Raw genomic sequence first — 18,366 nt, 5'->3', positions numbered from 1 at the left:
AGTGCATGCCTATAAATATCCACAATTCGTGACCTCCTAGTAGCTGGATTACAGGAAGACGCACCCGTCCCAGTCAAAAGAGTGTTATGCAGTTAAACAAAACACCAATTAATTTTCAAGCCACAAAATAATGCAAATATTTTTATTTCAATTCAATACAACCAACTGTTCTTTTAGTTTAGTTAAAAGTATAATATTTGTAAATATTCATCTGTTTAAATGTAAACAAATAATTTGTACATAAGGATAATATAGGAACTTCAGAGGCCACTCTGATGGAATTTCTTGAAAACACTCCTTATTTATTGCACACCTAGAGCCTAATGTGAATCTCCATGCCAATTCCTGAGTTCTTATGGTTAGTACCTTTTGAGGTACATTGATCAGTGAGTCATTTGGTATTTGACTTTTATAAGTATAGATTCGATATTTACTTCTTACATTAAGAAACTTTAGGTTTGTTCAAAAATGATATTGAAAGTACAGTTTGTGTTTCTTTTTTAGTGACAAGTGGAAAAAGAGTCTTGAAGGAATGAGTGAAGATGACAAGAAAAAGCAGCAATGTAATCTCAAAGAATTCTTTTTTAAAATAGATAAAGTTCTACGGCCATTAAGAAAGTGAGTGTTAGTTCTAGTTATACCACCAAAGTTAAGTATGTTTCAAATTAATAAAATCTACAAGTTAATTTATTTCAATGTATTAGTAAATTATGTACAAGTAAGTATTGGTTTTGTTTATAAGTATTCTAACCATTTTATGTGTTCTTTTACCCAAGTAAATAAATAAAACAACAAGTTGTTGAAAAGTTACTGTAATGTTGCTTTTTTTTGTTATTAAAACAGGCTTGATAGAAACCGTTGGAGATGGAACCAAACTTAAGATGTAGGAAAGTTTGTTTTTAACACATTGACTGCTAAACAAATTTGTAATACACTGCTACATGGCTAAAAATATTTATTAATGAGTAACATACCTTATGGTTTTGGAAGTTCAGATGTGCAGAGGAAACACTTTTTTGAGCCACTTCCGGTCTCTACGATGACGTCATAGGTTGGGACGTCTAAAGACGTCTTCAGCCTTTCTGGTTGACTTAAAAATATAAAAACTGATTTTTACTTGTATGTAGCCTATCTATTGTAGGTTTAGTCTCTATAGTCACTTGTGTGTCCAAATATCACATTATGTAACCCAAATGAGCTTGAAAAAACACAAAAAAAATAAGACGTCTTTAGACGTCTAACAATTTACAGTACGCACAAAACTTGAAATGTCAAAAAATTCACTTATTTATTTACAATATATACATCACCAACCACCCACCCACATTGTTTTTTAGTTTACAAACTACCGTGGTACATGTCAAAGCATCTGACTGCACACAATGGAGGGTTGTCAGGGCAACCTGGGCAGTAGTGCACCGTTTCCGTTCTTTTTTTTTTTCTTTAGTGCATTGCCTGCACTTTCTCTTCTTTCTTCGCCCATCTGCCAGGCGATCTTCAGTTTTTGACAGGACGTGGTTTGGTCTTTTCTTCGTGCTTACAAGTTGGTTAGGAACAGTTGGTGGGAGTAATGCTCGGATGACCATCAACCTGTAGTTGTACGACTGTTCTTTGTTATCAAAATTTACGGCATTGTACAAGGCCAACCCGTTCACTATAAGCACTTGGATAAAGTGTAGGAAAACCTTCTTGTACCACCTTACTGTTTTCCTTTCTGAAGGATAGTAGGCCATCATCTGATCGACTCTATCTACACCTTTCATATACACATTGTACTGAACAATTAGCAGAGGCCCCTTTCTTCAGTTTGGCATCCTTTATGGATTCAGAAACAAATTTCCTGTCTGCCCTGACTGTTCCTGTACAGTAGGTTTTGTTTGCCAGCAATTGTGCAGCCAAACTGAAACTAGTGTAATAATTATCCATGTAGACTGCATGGCCATTTCCAAGGTAAAGGTGCATTGTCCCTGAAGCGACTCTTTCGATAGTAGCTCAGCGATAGTAGCTGAGCGATAGTAGCTGAGCACTGGTTAGCGTTGTTTCAAATGGGACCATTGTCCTTGACGCGACTGCGACTGGGGCGGCTAGCGGCTGAACTCAGCGACTGTAGCGGGTCTGCTCTGAGGGGAGTCAGAGTCGCAGTCGCTGAGCGATTTGTGTTGAGTGTGGAATTGTTTTGGTCGTAATGTCTTCAAAGAATACAAAACTGATTTTTACACCTGAAGAAGATGAAAAGCTGTTAGAAGCAATAGCACCTCATTCAGCCATTTACGACTTGAAGAACAGTCTGTATAAAGATCAGCGTGCTTAAGATAATATATGGGTCGGGATAGCATCATACGTGGGAAGATCATACATGTACATAGTATTAAATAACTACTATTATAAATAAAAATACTTTAAAAAAAATTCAAAGTTTTTAAACGCAGTATAAAGTAACAAATAATTTATAAATATGTGGGGAGAATAAATACTTGTAAGATTTCAAACAAAAACGTGGGGCGCATGCTAATTCACAATTATTATCTTCACTTATTGAACTATTATTATCTATTGCATGCGCTCCTCGTTTTTCGTTTTAAATTTTACAAATATTTATTCTCTACACATATTTATAAATTATTTTTACTTTTTATTGTGTTTAAAAACGTGGCACTTTTTAAAAGTATTTTTATTTATAATTATTTTCTACTTTTTAGTTTTTAATGTGTAAATGTGTCAAATCTATATTATATGGCCTGTTAATACATAACCAAACCCTTATTAAATGTAATCATTATTATGTTTTATCTTTCCTTTGAACTGCTTATTTTATATTTTTAGAATCCCTTGGGAGCAGAACCTGTACCTCTTAACCTCTGCTTTTCGAACTGTCAAATTTGAGTATTTACAGCTGACTTCAATTGAAATATTTACATTCTTCAAAAATGTAAACATGGAAAATTTGGAAGCCCATGGGGCTTAGCCCAAGGGAAAAATGAAAATTTAATGATATAATATTGCATTGTCATCCATTTGTGAGCTATACATATGTTTAAAGTTTCAATTCTCTAGCTCGTCGGGAAGTTTGTTTAAAGTTGATTGCAAATTATGAACCGGACAAGAAAGCGAGCTAATAAAAAGTTTTAAAATTAGGTGGTATCATGGCACTCATGGAACCAATTCACTCGAAAGTCAGCAAACTATGAACAGAATCGCTCTAGAACAATCGCTTCAGGGACAATGATATGGTTAGCTACTATCGCTGAGCTACTATAGCTGAGCTACTATCGCTCAGCTACTATCGCATGAGTCGCTTCAGGGACAATGCACCTTAAGGCTGCATAAGTTTCATCACAACCTTAGCTGCATGCCCTACTCCACCAACAGTCTGGTCCCCTGACCCACCATAAATGATCAGTTGAAGAGTACGTCCTTGGCTCTCACAAAGGGAATAAAACTTCACGCCATATTTATGGCATTTTCCTTTCAAGTATTGGCGAAATACTAGTCTACCTCTCCAAAGCATCATACCCTCGTCAATACTAAGTTCTTTCGAGGGATAGTATACCTGCTTCATCTTATTATTGAAATAGTCAAGGAAATGCTGGACTTTGTGTAGGCGTTTGTCTCTGTTTTCTTCGTCATGAAAGGAAAAATGTAGACACCTATAAATAAGCATGAACCTATCTCTAGACATGTGCTTTCTGAAGAAACCTAAGTCAAACAAATCATCAGCTCTCCAATAATCCTGCAATCTGTTTATTTTGATATTACCCTGGTGAATTAGTAGTGCTAGGAAAATCTTCAGTTCTGGAACGGTGAGCTCCTTCCAGTGGTGGATACGTAAGCCAGGGGTAGTTCTAGGGCCACAAAAAAATTCAAGAGCATAGGCATTAGTGGCACGCACAACATACTCAAGAAACACATCGTCAATTAGTAAAAAAAAAAAATAGTCAATAGGGCTATTCAAACCAGGGGGTGGAGCACAAAGCCCAGGTTCTTTGGTGAAGGGAAGGTCCCTTAGTCCATATGAGCGAGGTTGCCAGTTTGGTACATAGTCATTTCCATGAATAGGGTCTTCATTGTCAGACTCCGACTCACCTGAGTCAGTTGTAGTCTCAGAATATTCATCTTCTTCTTCACTATTTCGTCGCACATTTGCAGTGCCAGAAGTGGAAGCCATTTGTCAAAATGTAACAATCCCACACTATCACTAACACTCACAATGGACAAAACATACACAAAGTAGCAAAAAACCGCACTAGAATAGGTTACAATACGCCCGGAGCACGTGTCGGACTGCCGCCCACCTGCTCTGTTTGTACTAGAAGGTTCGCAAAAATTCCGCCGCGAGCGCCACCAACTGGAGCGACGGATCTGCAAGCGGTGGTAATGACGTAATATTACAGTATGTCCCCCAAGGGCTGACAGAGTTTCAATTCCCTAGTTTGAAAACTGGGACAACTGTAACACAATTTGCTTAACCTTACACAAGGACGTCTTAGGACGTCCTCCGCTATTTCGTAATGGGTTGAGGACGTCTTAAGCGGGCAATGTGTTAAACACCTTTTTAATGATGTACTAGAAAACCTATGTTGCTATTTGCGTTTATTTACTTGTAAGCTCTTAAATTTTTCAAAATTTCCTGCATTTTAAGGGTCTTAATTTTGGCGTAGAGAGAGGTATATTTTGGGGTATTTTTGGAAAAGGCGCCTCTGGGATAAAAATTGTGTTCCCTTACAATGTAGGCAGTTTCAGTAAAATTAACTGTAAGACCCTGGATTTCAGAATTTTTTAACACCCTGTTCATGACCATAAAGATAAGATTCAAATATTTTCATCAAAATGCTCAGTGAACATACCTTTAAAAAAAAGAGATATCACTTAACGCACCCATTGGAACATTTTCCAAAAACTACCCCCAACCCCCAATTTTTGGGAGATTTCCAAATAATTTCCCCAAATTCTAGGGGGTAAAAATAGGAGTGTTTAAGTTGTTACAGAATGGATGATCATGATCTACCTCAATTGTTTTTGCCGCTATACCTACACTCTTGACCAATTCAGGGTTAAGGGACCATTGTAAACTTCTTGCAAAAGGTGATCTGACAACTGTAAATTTGTATATATTCGAGTGTGTTATTTTTGTTAAAAAAAAATCCTCATTTTTTAGCATATTATTGCACAAGTAGTCCAGTCAAGGAATGAGGTGTAGAGTGCGTGAGCAGGTAACTAAGCGATTCCTTCAGAAACTTGTTCAGGGAGCTTAGGGTGTTAACATACCAAAAGTCCTGACTCCTAGGTGGTGAGCCAGGGGGTGGAGGGGGGGAAAAGGGGGGGAGAAAGGTACGCATTTTGGGTTTTTTGATTATATCTCGAAAACTATCAACTTTTTGTATACTATAGTAAATTATAAAATTGAAGAAGATTAAATTTTCTACAAGAAAAGTATATAATGTGTTTATTTTGGTTCAACAGATTACGAGTTATAACTTATTTAATTGATATCTTATTAAAATACTCCTTCCATAAGAAATACATGTAAATTAGTATGCGAAATGGGGCGAATCCTATCCGCCCAAAGGAAATATAAATGATATTCTGGAAATCTTGACAAAATTTCCAGTAATTTGACACTTTAATCATTAAAATTGATTCAAAATTAAGGCGAGGGCGAGGTAACAAAATGTCAAGTTTTGGCGTTTTTTTATTGGAAATATAAAAAAACCTTAAATCATCCCATTTTTAAACGCTCACCCTGGCTTTAATTTTTGACAAAATTTCATGATTAAAGTGTCAAATTACTGAAAATTTTGTCAAGATTTCCAGAATATCAGTTATATTTCCTTTGGGCGGATAGGATTCGCCCCATTTCGCATACTAATTTACATGTATTTCTTATGGAAGGAGTATTTTAATAAGATATCAATTAAATAAGTTATAACTCGTAATCTGTTGAACCAAAATAAACACATTATATACTTTTCTTGTAGAAAATTTAATCTTCTTCAATTTTATAATTTACTATAGTATACAAAAAGTTGATAGTTTTCGAGATATAATCAAAAAACCCAAAATGCGTACCTTTCTCCCCCCCTTTTCCCCCCTCCACCCCCTGGCTCACCACCTAGGAGTCAGGACTTTTGGTATGTTAACACCCTAAGCCCCCTGAACAAGTTTCTGAAGGAATCGCTTAGTTACCTGCTCACGCACTCTACACCTACTTTTGGATCATTCATTGACTGGACTAAAGGGGAAGAACTGGTTTGGATAGGCCCTACACCAGATTAACAATAGCACAGCATAGTTTTGTGTACTTTGGTATTATCCGGAGGCCATTTATTTTAGAGGGATTTTTTTTACCGGAGACCAAAAATAACTACATAATTGGAAAAAACATATATTAATTGACTTATTGTACAAATTTGACATGATTACGAGTAGCTGCCTTTGAGTTCTGCCTCCCGGAAGGCAGCGATGTCGTAGAGGATTGTGTTGAATGGGTCACCGCCGCTAGCTGCCACATGTACTCCGCCAAGTAGGTATGCAGCGTGCTGCGGCGGTTTTGTTGGGTTGGGTTATCATAAAGATTTTTGTAGGACTTTCCTATAACGATACCAGATGAGTAACAATACCAGAGATACAGATGATACGCGCGCTCCAGTCAACGACCTGACCTTAGCCTACTTGGAGGGGATTTGGTGGCCGAAAGTATGACTCTGGTATCTTTCAATTCATAACGAAACAAGGAAAGTCCTACAAACATATGTAATGATAACCCCACCTAGCACAACCGCAGCAGCGCGCTGTATAAAGGTGGCCTCCGGATGATACCAAAGTACTAAGTTTTGCTAGTATATCCGTAAAATAGTAAATTGCTTTGCAAGTGAAATACTTTACATTCCTTCTACTCAGCTAAAACAAAAGTCGATAGTTAGGCTTGCCAACGACCCTTTTTACGGTTTAAATGAATTTTTTGCCGTAAACAGTAAAATTTTTATGTAGTTCTTAATTAGTCCCTAGTCTACTGATACCCAGTCTTTCAAACACTTTGTTTGGTTAAGTACCTCACTTTTTGTTACTACAGTTCTGTGTTTTTCAAATGATTTTTAATTTTTTATTTTCTTGTTATTACTGTTGTGTTAAGTGTATTCCTGTGCATTTCAGGCTAAGTCAGTGAAATAGTCAATTTCTGTACCAATGACAGTCTTGAGGTTTTTAATGGCTGTGCTTAGTAATATAATAACTATCTAGTAATCTAAGGCCCTTTTTTGATGTCATTTTCATTGTTGACGAGGTCTTTTGTAACTCTGTTATTTAATGACAAATAAAGATTTATGATTTAATATGCTTGTAATGGCATTTTACTCTTAGCTTGTTTATTCTCCATAAGATTAACATGGGTGGTAATTTAATTAATGGAGAGGGGTTAAATTAAGTTAATGAGGATTTTAAACATTTTTAAGGTAATTTGGACCAAATACCCAACACCCCTAAAAAAATTCAAAGTTCTAGCTCTAATATGAGTGGGTAAGTGGGCTTATTCTAAGGACACAACTATCAGAATTGCGTTTTTCTAAGGGGGTTGAAGCAAAGATACATGAAAGGCAATGGAACAAAATGTACACTATAAAAATTTGTATATAAAACATTAGTTGATTTTATATAATCGTACGTTTCTGTAATTTTAAATTGAAGGAAAACTTCAAATTCAGGATTCCCTTTCACTTAAATCATCCCCCCCAATTTTGAGGGTTGAGTAGGGTGAGTTAAAATTCCTAAATCGGTTAGGGATAAATGTTAGACATAGTTAAATATAAGTGTTAGGTCAAACATGACGAAAACATTTTTAACCTTCTCCAAGGCAGCCTAAACGACCAAAAACAGGGAAATAAAGGCAACATTTCAAGTTCAAGCGTGAATTTGGGGGTAAAGGAGTGAAGACGGAAAAAAATATTAAATTACAAAGTTGTAGATTGTTAAAAATAGGTGCTCTCCGTTTCTTGATCAGACCTACGGTTGAGTCACAACAGACGTTTAAACAAAGAAACATGAGGAAAAAATACCAAAATTTAAGAAGTTTAGGGCAATATATAAGGGTGAAGGGGTAGAGATAGAAAAAAACATTTAATTACAATATAGCTAGTTTAAATCATAACACAGTAAGTGTTCTCTGTTTTTTTTTTTATCAAACCAATGGTTTAGCCACAACAAACGTAAAAAAACAAATTTTCCGGAATTTTCTAAAAATCCGCCATTCTAATTTTTTTAGGGAGGGATAAAATAGGAAAGTGTAACTTTTTTAAGTTTTCTGGGTGGCTTAGGGCCAAGACCTATAATCGTGCCAAATTTCAAGTCTATAACTCTTCTAGAAGTATGTTAGAATTTGTATACCTGATCAGTCAGTCAGTCAGTGAGCTACATATGTGGCTGTATAAATTAGATTAGATTAGATATATTGCAAGAATTTGCTTTATGTATCCTAAAAAGTCTATCTCTATTCTTCATCATCCCAACAATCTATAATATTATCCATGGTTTTTTGATTTTTTCTAGTTTGAGATTTTGTTATAATAGGACAAATATTATACGATTCCTTAAAACATTGATAAATCTATAGGATAAAAGAGGAAGTATGTATGTATATACCCTGGACTCCAAAACCGCTTGACAGATTGTAATAAAACTTTCAGGCATTATTAAGCATTATTCAAGGATGGTAGGGGCCTATATGTGAAAATTGGCGCAGATCCCTCAAAAGGCCTCCGCCTCAGAGGGTTTTAACTTTTAAGGAGTCCAATGTCAGACTTTTGGAACTATAATGTTTACAAATAAATATATTTTAAAAGCAGATGTTTGCTTTCACCAACTGTTTAGTAGGTATGAATAATTGCAACATTCTGTATAAGTCATGATTTGAAATGGTGCCACACTCTTTCCACCCAAATATATTAAACCCCAATCGCAGCACACCTGTGCACTCAACAACGTTTAAATTCTCCACTATTAAAAATGTAAACATAAAAAGTAAAAACCTTTATCAAAGTATTATAAACAATAAAAGGGATTGCAACGCCTTAATATCTTCATCTTGTGTTCCATACCCACACAATCTAACATAAATTAATTATTAAGTGAATAATAATCGTGCGTGCTATCTCAGGTATTCAAATGCCTCTCAATTTGTCATTAAACCACCACATTAATGTAATTAAAAGAAGGAACTCCAGTAATACTAATGTGAAACTTAAATCCACCCTCGCTGTGCAACGGAACCAGACTGACGATTACAAAAATGACACCAAACTTGACCGAATCAACAATCATCAATGGTAAATTTAAAGGAGAAATAGTCTTACTCCCAAAAATACCGATGATTTCAGCCGAATTACCCTTTGAATTCAAGCGACTACAATTTCCTTTGCACAATTTCCTTTGCATCTTGCTTTCGCAATCACCATTATAAGACACAAAGGCAATCCCTGACTATCACCAGTTTAAATTTATTTAGAAAATGCATGCTTTTCACATATACAGCTGTCTATGTGAAAAGCATGCATTTTCTAAATAAATTTAAACTGGCGATACCTACCACCCCGTGAGCACACAACATAGCTGTCTGTTATGTGCTCACGTGGTGGTAGGTACGTCTAAAAACTTATATATTTATACACATAATAAAAAACAAAAAACATTGTTTATCCACTGGCAATTAAATAAAATAAATATTCTATTTTTGTTTTTGGTATACATTTTTATTATTTATCATAAAGAACAAATTACTATTTAAAATAATAGTTGTTAGCGCAGCAACATGCACCGGGTAACTGCTAGTTTTATCACAAATTTAATTGACACTTGTAGCACTTTCAAACAGACAGCCAGTTTCTCCGATGCAATACTTGTCCCAGAAAGGCCTCATTGATATGTTTGATGACATTGGTCGGTTGGTGGGCTGGGAAAGAGTTGTCAGGCTTGACATTCTTTACTTTTACTGTGTCTGCACTGACCTTTGTCCTCCATGTTCTCAGCTAAGCATGGTGAAAAAAGTCTCCATGTCTGTGTCAGTTTTCCTGCTCTTATCTCCACTCTTGTGAAACTTTTTCTTTTCAGTGTCCTTCAGGTCTAGATTTATATCTCCAATTACTAATAGATTACCTTTCATTAGATTACCTTTCATTACTCGAATCACCTCAACTATTTAATAAATATAAAGTGTCTCATTTGATTTCTGAAAGAGCGCCATCAGGCTGTCTGTATACTGCTACTACAATATTTAGTGAATAATTGAACTTCACCTTTGTGGCATTGCTTTCAAAATTACTACTGTTTGCAATGTAAAATCCCTTCTGCTTAAAATTAAGATTCCTCCACCTCTATCATCTTTCCTTAAATTGAAAATCTTGTCAAAATAGTCTTAACAAATCCATTATATCTAATAAACTTTCTAAAATATTATTTCCTGTAAAAATGACATCTTCTAGTATTTAAAAACGAATGCCAAAAGATGCCGAAGATTCATCCCAGTTTTTCCTAATTGATCCTATGAAATTGTTATTCCCTGTTTGTAAAGCTTTTTATCACCTGAAGCAATGAAACTGCTAACGTCTTGAAAACTGATATTTTGTACTATACATCAGATCTTCATCCATCAAAATCACAAATATTATTTAAAATTATTTTATTTTTATAAAAAAAAACATGTTGATGGCTTAAGTTTTTTAATATAAAAATCCCTAACAACAGAATTGGGCTAACCAACCTTCAGTGAATAACAAATTTCTCACTTAATTGAGACATATTTATTGCTCGGTAACTTTATTAATCTCAATGTTTCTGTTTTGTCCATATTGTTCTAGTTGGTTTAGGCTTGCTTCCAATGTACTTATCTGCTCATCTTGCTGGTATTTAGCTGCTGAATCTTGCTCTCTCCAAAACTGGCAGAACCCCTAACTGTATATTAATGTCATCATATTGGATTCCTATACACCCCTGACTTTAAACCATTTGATCATTGTTTTTTTTTTTAATTTTCTTAATATATTCTTTAATTAATTATATTCTTTCAGTCAATCACTTTAATTGTGTAACTACTCCCTCCAGGAATGTTTTTAGTTTTTCTGCATCCTCTACATTTTGTCCATTTATCTTAACTGATTTTCATAGTTCACAGATCCACTCCATCTTGCTTGCTTTTGTTAGTTTTTTAAACATGGCTTAGGTAAACCCAGCACACTTGTAATGATATTCTAATTTACATGTATAATTACAACAAACAATTAAATCAGAATTCTTTAATTCAACCTCCTTACAATTGTCACAACTTACCTTGCAAGAACTTGACAAAAACAGCGACAAGGAAAACTAGACACAAAACTCACAGAGACAAGGAAAACACAACCTTCTTCTATGACTGACAATATTGAACAGGTCTGTTCCCAACTGTCAGACAAATGACCGAAGTGATGGCTATAGGATCGCTAAATGGTGTCCATCACTGAAAACAACATGCCAAAAAGGCGTAATCCTTAAAAAATGTATAGTAAATGAAATTAGTTAAATTTCTTAATTATTAACTCTAAACATGTTTGCATACATGAAACTACTTACAGACAAAGATGTTTTGCATTCTGACAATGACAATATTGTTAATATTTTACAGTGCCATGGAAGATTATCCTCAGTCTTCATTGACAGTTGGAGACAAATGTATCAACCAGTTTCTAGAAGCAACATCAACCTACTATGCGGAAGATGGAAATATTTTATGTTTTGAAATGACAACAGAAAACATTCTAGCTTTATTCAGGGAAAACAGTTTAAGGTAAGATGTAAATTAAATAATTGCCTGGTGATTTTTAAATGTGAATACTTGAATACTAGGGGTGTGCGAATATTCGAAATTTTGAATCTAATCGAATAGTAAAACTACTATTCAAATCGATTCGTTCTATCTGTGAGTATTCGATTTTTTGAATAGTTTGACGGTGGTCGAATAGTTCGGACCTTTTTGAATACTTCGCAACTGGTCACATAATTAGTTGGAGCTTTGCAAAAACATAAAACAAATCAAGTTGGCCAAAAAAGTGTTTCAAGTAATTAATAAAAAATTACAATCGGGCTGAAATACGAATAGTAACCAGTTTCTATACGAATAGTAACCAGTTTCTATCGACTATCGAGTGACAACGTTTCATTTTCAACTCTTTGTGACGTGTTTTTCCGTTTTATTGAAAAATAGTCAACATATTAATTTAGGTATTCGGATGGCTCAGTGGATGCCAGGGTTTGTCATCGCAGATACGAAAATAATTTTGAGTGACTCAGACAAGATACCTAATTTCGGTAATATCTCACTATCATCATTGTCACTGTTTTAGATTGCCAATTGAGCTCTTTCAGGTTGCCTTATAGAGCAACACACAAAGACTGGAAGGGACGTGTTTCCAAAAAAAAAACGTTCGGTACATGAAATTTAGGTTCGGCTATGGGTGAATTTAGAATATACTGGATTGTCTGTATCCTGTTGAAATAAAAAAATACGGAGTAGATATTATTTGTCTAATTAGAGACCAATGCTTTTCATTCGGTAACAAAACTATTCTAAGTATTGAAGGACCTACTCATAAAACACTAAATACAAACGTTATTAACACGAAAGCCCAGGTTGCTTCAGCAGCAAAAAAACGATACTGGGATTTAACGAGTTAATTGTTAAAAATATCGACGTTAAACGACATACAACAAAATTCACTCAGATTGCCTCAGCGGCAACAAAACGATACTCAGATGGAACGAGTTAATAGTGCATAAAATATCGACGTTAAACAAGACACAATAAAATACCCAGGTTGCTTCAGCAGCAACAAAACTATACTGGGATTGAACGATTTAATAAAATAAAAATATCGACGCAAAACAACACACAAAACAAAATACTCCCAGGTTGCTTCAGCAGCAACAAAACGATACTGGGAGGAAACCAGTTAATAAAATAAAAATTTTAGTTATCGTATCGAAAATAATGTAATGAATTCCTAGGTTGCTTTAGCAGCAACACGACCTTACTAGGAATCGAAGCTTCGAATGGCGCGGATCCCCTACCTCTCCTGTCGTCCCTACTCTGGCGGTAAGGACAGAGTTTGGTTGTGCGTTAGAGAGAGAGCGCCGAGGAGAAAGAGAGCGCGAGGGTCTGGTACTACTGTACGTTCCTGATTTGACGTACCGACCTTCGGAAACGTAAAACTGTAACGGGTGTAGAATACATCGTTACATATTGTGTAATCGTGTTGTGAGTTTCCGACGAAATAATGTCCTCCGCCATTAGCCAAATAAACAAGTTCGGTAAAATAGTTCCATTCTAACTTGGTTTGAAAATAAACAATACCCCCGCCGCAGCAAACCTGCCGTCTAAGCGAATTTCCATTTGGCCAAATTGATTTTCAATTGATCTATTTAAATAACATTAGGTTTAACGAGTACCTAGGTTTGCTGCTACAAGGAAACTAATAAAGTAGTGTGTTTTTAGTAAAATATTGATAGCTTACTATAAAATAAATAAATTAGCCAAGTTTGATCAAAATATATCCATAAACAAGCAAACTACAACATTTTACAATATTCTCCATAAGAATAGCATGGGGATTTTAAATTTACCATTTTTTTAGTTTTCTCCGTTACCAATAACCGTACAAAAACACTTTGATATACTGAATTGTTTGTTTTTTTAAGCTCTTTAAGAAGGTTTAGAGAAAAATTGGGAAATTTTGTGTTTTGAGGGTAAGAAGTGAGAAAAACCAATTTTTACCCCATAAAACCCCCCATTAAACCCTCTTCCCATAGTCCGATCATGCTGGATCGCGAACTCATTCAAGTTTATCCCGCCTTACACCTTCAAACCAAATTTCATCAAAATCGGATAAAAATTACTCAAGTTATCGTGTTCACGGACACATATATGTATATATAAATCTATATATATATCTATATATATATATACTAGCTGTACCCGCGGGCTTTGCCCCGTTTAACTTCATACGTGAGCTCGTTCGCATGGCTCAATCACGTCCTGGTTGAAGTTCGTTCGCTACGCTCACTCACCTTTAGGTTGGAGCTCGCTCGCTGCGCTCACACGTCCTGGTTGAAGTTCGTTCGCTATACGCTCACTCATCTTTAGGTTGGAGCTCGTTCGCTACGCTCACTCACCTTTAGGTTGGAGCTCGTTCGCTGCGCTCACTTGCCTTCAGGTTAGCTCGTTTGCTACGCTAACTCGCCTCCAGGTTGAAGTTCGTTCGCTACGCTCACTCACCTTTTGGTTGCAAATTACCTGTTGTCATGAATTAAAAAAATAATAGTGCTGCACCCTGCTGGTAATCCTTGTAACTAAAATGCTATTGAACATCATAAAATAGAACCAACTTGTTTAATTGAAACAGCTGTTAAGATTCATTTATTCCTTTTAAATATGAAAAATCATACGGTTAACATGGGAAACTCCAGAGCCACTGGGGCGGAGCCCAAGAGTCCGATCAGGATAAAAACAACTTAGTTTTCCTATTTAATGCCTAAAGAATCAGTGTACCAAATTTCAGCCTCCTAGTTAAATGGGAAGTGGGAGAATTAGTGATGAGTGAGTGAGTGAGTGAGTCAGTGAGGGCTTTGCCTTTTATATATATAGATACATATATAAAAATTTGAACAAATGGTGTTTTTGGCCTCTGGGGACATTAAAATGAAAAAGTAAATCGGTCCCGGGCCTAAGTCTTACCATGAGACCTACGGTAATAGCTACTTCCCTATAGGGAAATTCGCTAAAAACTCTTAAGCTGCTTCAGATTAAATAAAAATTCAATACAATATTTAATTAAAACTCACTTAGATAATTTATTTTATTATTTTTCAACATTATTAAACTCATTATGTGCTGCAAAACACTACGTTAGCTTTCATCCGCCTTCATTGTTCTTGGCGATGGCGATCGGGTTCAAGTTACGTTTTGTTCTGGGATCACGGTAGACCTACATAAATCTAGCATACAACATTGATGTGTCTATTTGGAGTGAAGTAAAACTGAAAAAGTGATGGCGAATAAGATACTGGAACAAATTATACTGAGTTCTCTGATACATGGTACCAAAACGCGCACCGTCACCTTTATAAACTTGAAATATGATATATACAAATGTTGTCTGCTAGATAAATTTGCCGTGATCCCAGAGTAAAACGTAATTCGCACTTGCTATGGAAGTCTGCTTCTATTCTTCTGCTTCTCTAGCAGACAACAATTTCTGTTCTTTCTTTTTTCTATTGCATTAGCGCAAGCTGTGTTACAAGACAAGAAGTTTTGAGGTTGGAGTTTAGAGACAGTTTGCTTAGCACGTCTGCACTAAGTATTTCAGCTAAACTTAGTAAAAGTTTTTGTATATTTTGACAACAGCTACTTTTATACAGTTGGATATTGCCTAAAAGTTGTAGGCCTAGGCTTCATTTAAGTTTGGTTGAATGACACAAGATGGATTCAGATGAAGAAGGTGATTTAGTGCCTTCAACATCATCACAAGAATTAAAAAAAAGTAAAGGAGTTTCATTTGGGATTTTTTTGTCAAAAAGGACTCTGTTGCAGAATCCAACACGTGTAAAAGGTCCTTAAAAGTAGGTTAACAGTTAATAATTATACATTTCCTATGTAACTTAATAAACTCATTCTAAAAATGCCTAAGTTTAAGTTAGCCTACATTTAGGCTAAAAGGGGCTTTATTATTTCAATTGAAGATTGAAACTAGGTATTGTAAATGGTTAAAAATAGGGCCTAGGTTCTTGTACCTTTAAACCTAGTTGTCCAGTAGCCTAAGCCCAAGTCATGAGATTAGGCTATGTTAAGTTATGACAACAATTTTTATTTAAGGCATACCTTTTTAAAGTTTAATGACTAACTTATCACTACCCAATTGGTTGAATGTGTTTTACAAAATTTTTATTGGTAGGCTAGTGCTTTATAATTTTGAGTAATAAAACTTGGTTCAGGTTTGTACCTTTACTTATTATCTAAGTTCAGTTACCTATTGAATTAAACTAGGCCTAAATTAAATAAACGAAAGATACATTTACAATCTACACATATTCTGAAAAAAATATAAGTTATTGAGAGTTGACTTGACATTGATTTCAAGTTTTCATTATTTGAGGGTTAGTATTCGGTTAAAAAATGTTCACTATTCGAGGGAAAGTATTCAATTCGAAAAATTCGAATTCGATTCAAAATTCTCTCTATTTGATTCGAAAAGAAAAAGTAGTATTCGCACACCCCTAGTGAATACGCTAATAAAAAAGGACCAGAACCTAAGATCTTTTATCAATCCAATCCCAATCAAGGTTTTGTAGCGGGTGGGAGGAAGAAAAGACTATTATATGTAGCCGGGGGGAAATATATGGAGGTTATGGGATAAGATGGTGTGGGAGCGTGGGATATTGGTGGGAATTCGGGTATTCAGGAGGGAATATACAGGGTAACGCTAATAGGTTAGGAATAGCTGTATCTGGACCAAACTTAGTTTTAGCGTGCTGAATCTGCTACCAATAAAATTAGGAAGATTGCTGGGGACCAGAGGGGCGGAGGGAGACCTTTTACCCAGATCAGAACAGTTGCCAAGCCAGCTTTGATTTACACTAATTTAACTAACTATCTAACCTATCCTTCCAAGTATGAACTGAACATGAATAATAACCTACTAATATTGGTGATTGAATGAGATAATATGTGAATTGAATACTGAATGTGAAATATGGATTTGATTGATAACTATTAATTTACATTCTGGGAACATGTGGTTTAGTTTTCAGGTTTGAGAAGGTTGGCTGCAGAGGGCAGCCAACCGGCTAAGTTGTAAATTCCTACATTTTAATGGTCGGGTGAGCCAGAAGGGCTCCCCGCTTGTTACCTTAGGACTTAGCCAAGCATTATTCCTACGTGTTAAACCATGTTCACTTATCCATAACATCGAAGAGAAGGCCTGGAGTTTTTTGGAGAGGTTTTCTGTCCAGATGACAGTTGACGAAGTAGGAGGACAAGAGTGTAGGGAGGTGGGGAGAGAGCAGCAAAAAATGCAGTCGCGGCAGGCAACGAGTTGGTCATGCAGCCCGGCTTCGCGAAATGCACACACTATATAAAATATAGCGTGTCGCTATGCATCACAGTTTTGGAAAAAGCTCAAGCCTCAAAGTAGTTTTTGGAGCCGAGCCTTCGTACATAATATTTATATATTATATATATATATATACGTAGGCCTATATATATGCATCCGTTAGCACAATAACTTAAACAAAAATCATCCTATTTTAATAAAATTTGGTATAAACGTGTAAACCTATGTTTATTCGAACGAGTTCGCAAACCAGCATGATCAGACTATGGGAACTCCTGTTTATGGGGTACAAATTGTTTTTCCCATTTTTGACTCTATAAAGATAAAATAAACAATTTCTTTCCAAACCATTTTATAAAGGTTAAAAAAAACTAATTTGGTATATTGAAGCATTGTAGTATGCCTAACAGTCACGGAGGTAATTCAAAAAATTGTAAATTTAAAATGCCCATGATATTCTTATGGGGAATAAATAAACTGTTGTAGTTTGCTTGTTTATTTCAATCAAATTTGGAAATTATGTACTATACATACTAAGCTATTAAATTAACGATAAAAACCCCCACCTTAATACCTTCCTTGTCGCAGGAAACCTAAGTACTCATAAAAAATCAATATTATTGAAGTAACACCCACCATTGGCGGATCCCCTTTTATTTCTCCTGGCCCCTCTTATGGAGAACAAAAAATTGATGTGGTTTGCTTGTTTATGGATGGATTTAGATTTATTTTATCCTATACTATTTATCAACATTGGTCAAAAACACATTTTACCTTCCTCGAAGCTTAAGCAACCCTAGGTACTCGTTAAATCTAATTTTAATGTTATTTAAATAGGGAATAAACATGTCTTGTTTATGGAAATATTATAGTAAAAATCCAACAAATTGAAAATTGCTTAGTCTACAAGTTTGCTGTGGTGGGGGTATTGTTTTTGTTTTCTCATCTCTCTTTAATTTACAGGAAAAGGGCCAAGGAGATGATGAACAAAATTAAAAGAGTGCAAACTGATGTGGGTGTGCTCATAGAAGAACTGAATAGTGATGACGAGGACCTTTTTTAATCTCCAAGTTGTGGTCAACATTGTAATGGTAAGAAAAAACACCCAAAACCTTGAAAAAAACCTTAGTTAAGTTTTTAGCTAGATACTTAGAAAAAGGTTTGTTTAGTTTAAACTGTCCATAAATGATCCTCTAGCTAAAGAATCAAATTGTTGGTAACAAAACTGTATGAGATAAAAATA

The 18,366-nt window shown here is 35.3% G+C and overlaps 1 protein-coding gene across 1 annotated transcript in view; it reads left to right on the top strand.

Moving 5' to 3' along the window:
- LOC128994687 (uncharacterized) overlaps positions 1 to 18,366 on the top strand; it is a 74,233-nt gene that overhangs the window by 52,681 nt on the left and 3,186 nt on the right. The window contains exons 22-24 of the mRNA XM_054419411.1: positions 505 to 618; positions 11,645 to 11,806; positions 18,087 to 18,214. Of these exons, the coding sequence (XP_054275386.1) occupies positions 505 to 618; positions 11,645 to 11,806; positions 18,087 to 18,186 (376 nt within the window). The 3' untranslated portion in view covers positions 18,187 to 18,214. The remainder of the gene's footprint in view (positions 1 to 504; positions 619 to 11,644; positions 11,807 to 18,086; positions 18,215 to 18,366) is intronic.

The sequence above is a fragment of the Macrosteles quadrilineatus genome, unplaced genomic scaffold (assembly GCF_028750875.1).
Source record: "Macrosteles quadrilineatus isolate MER2022 unplaced genomic scaffold, UCM_ALF_1.0 Scaffold_5__1_contigs__length_97177068, whole genome shotgun sequence".
Lineage (NCBI taxonomy): Eukaryota > Metazoa > Arthropoda > Insecta > Hemiptera > Cicadellidae > Macrosteles > Macrosteles quadrilineatus.
The sequence above is the reverse complement of the archived record's forward strand: the minus strand, read 5'-3'. Positions and strand labels throughout refer to the sequence as shown.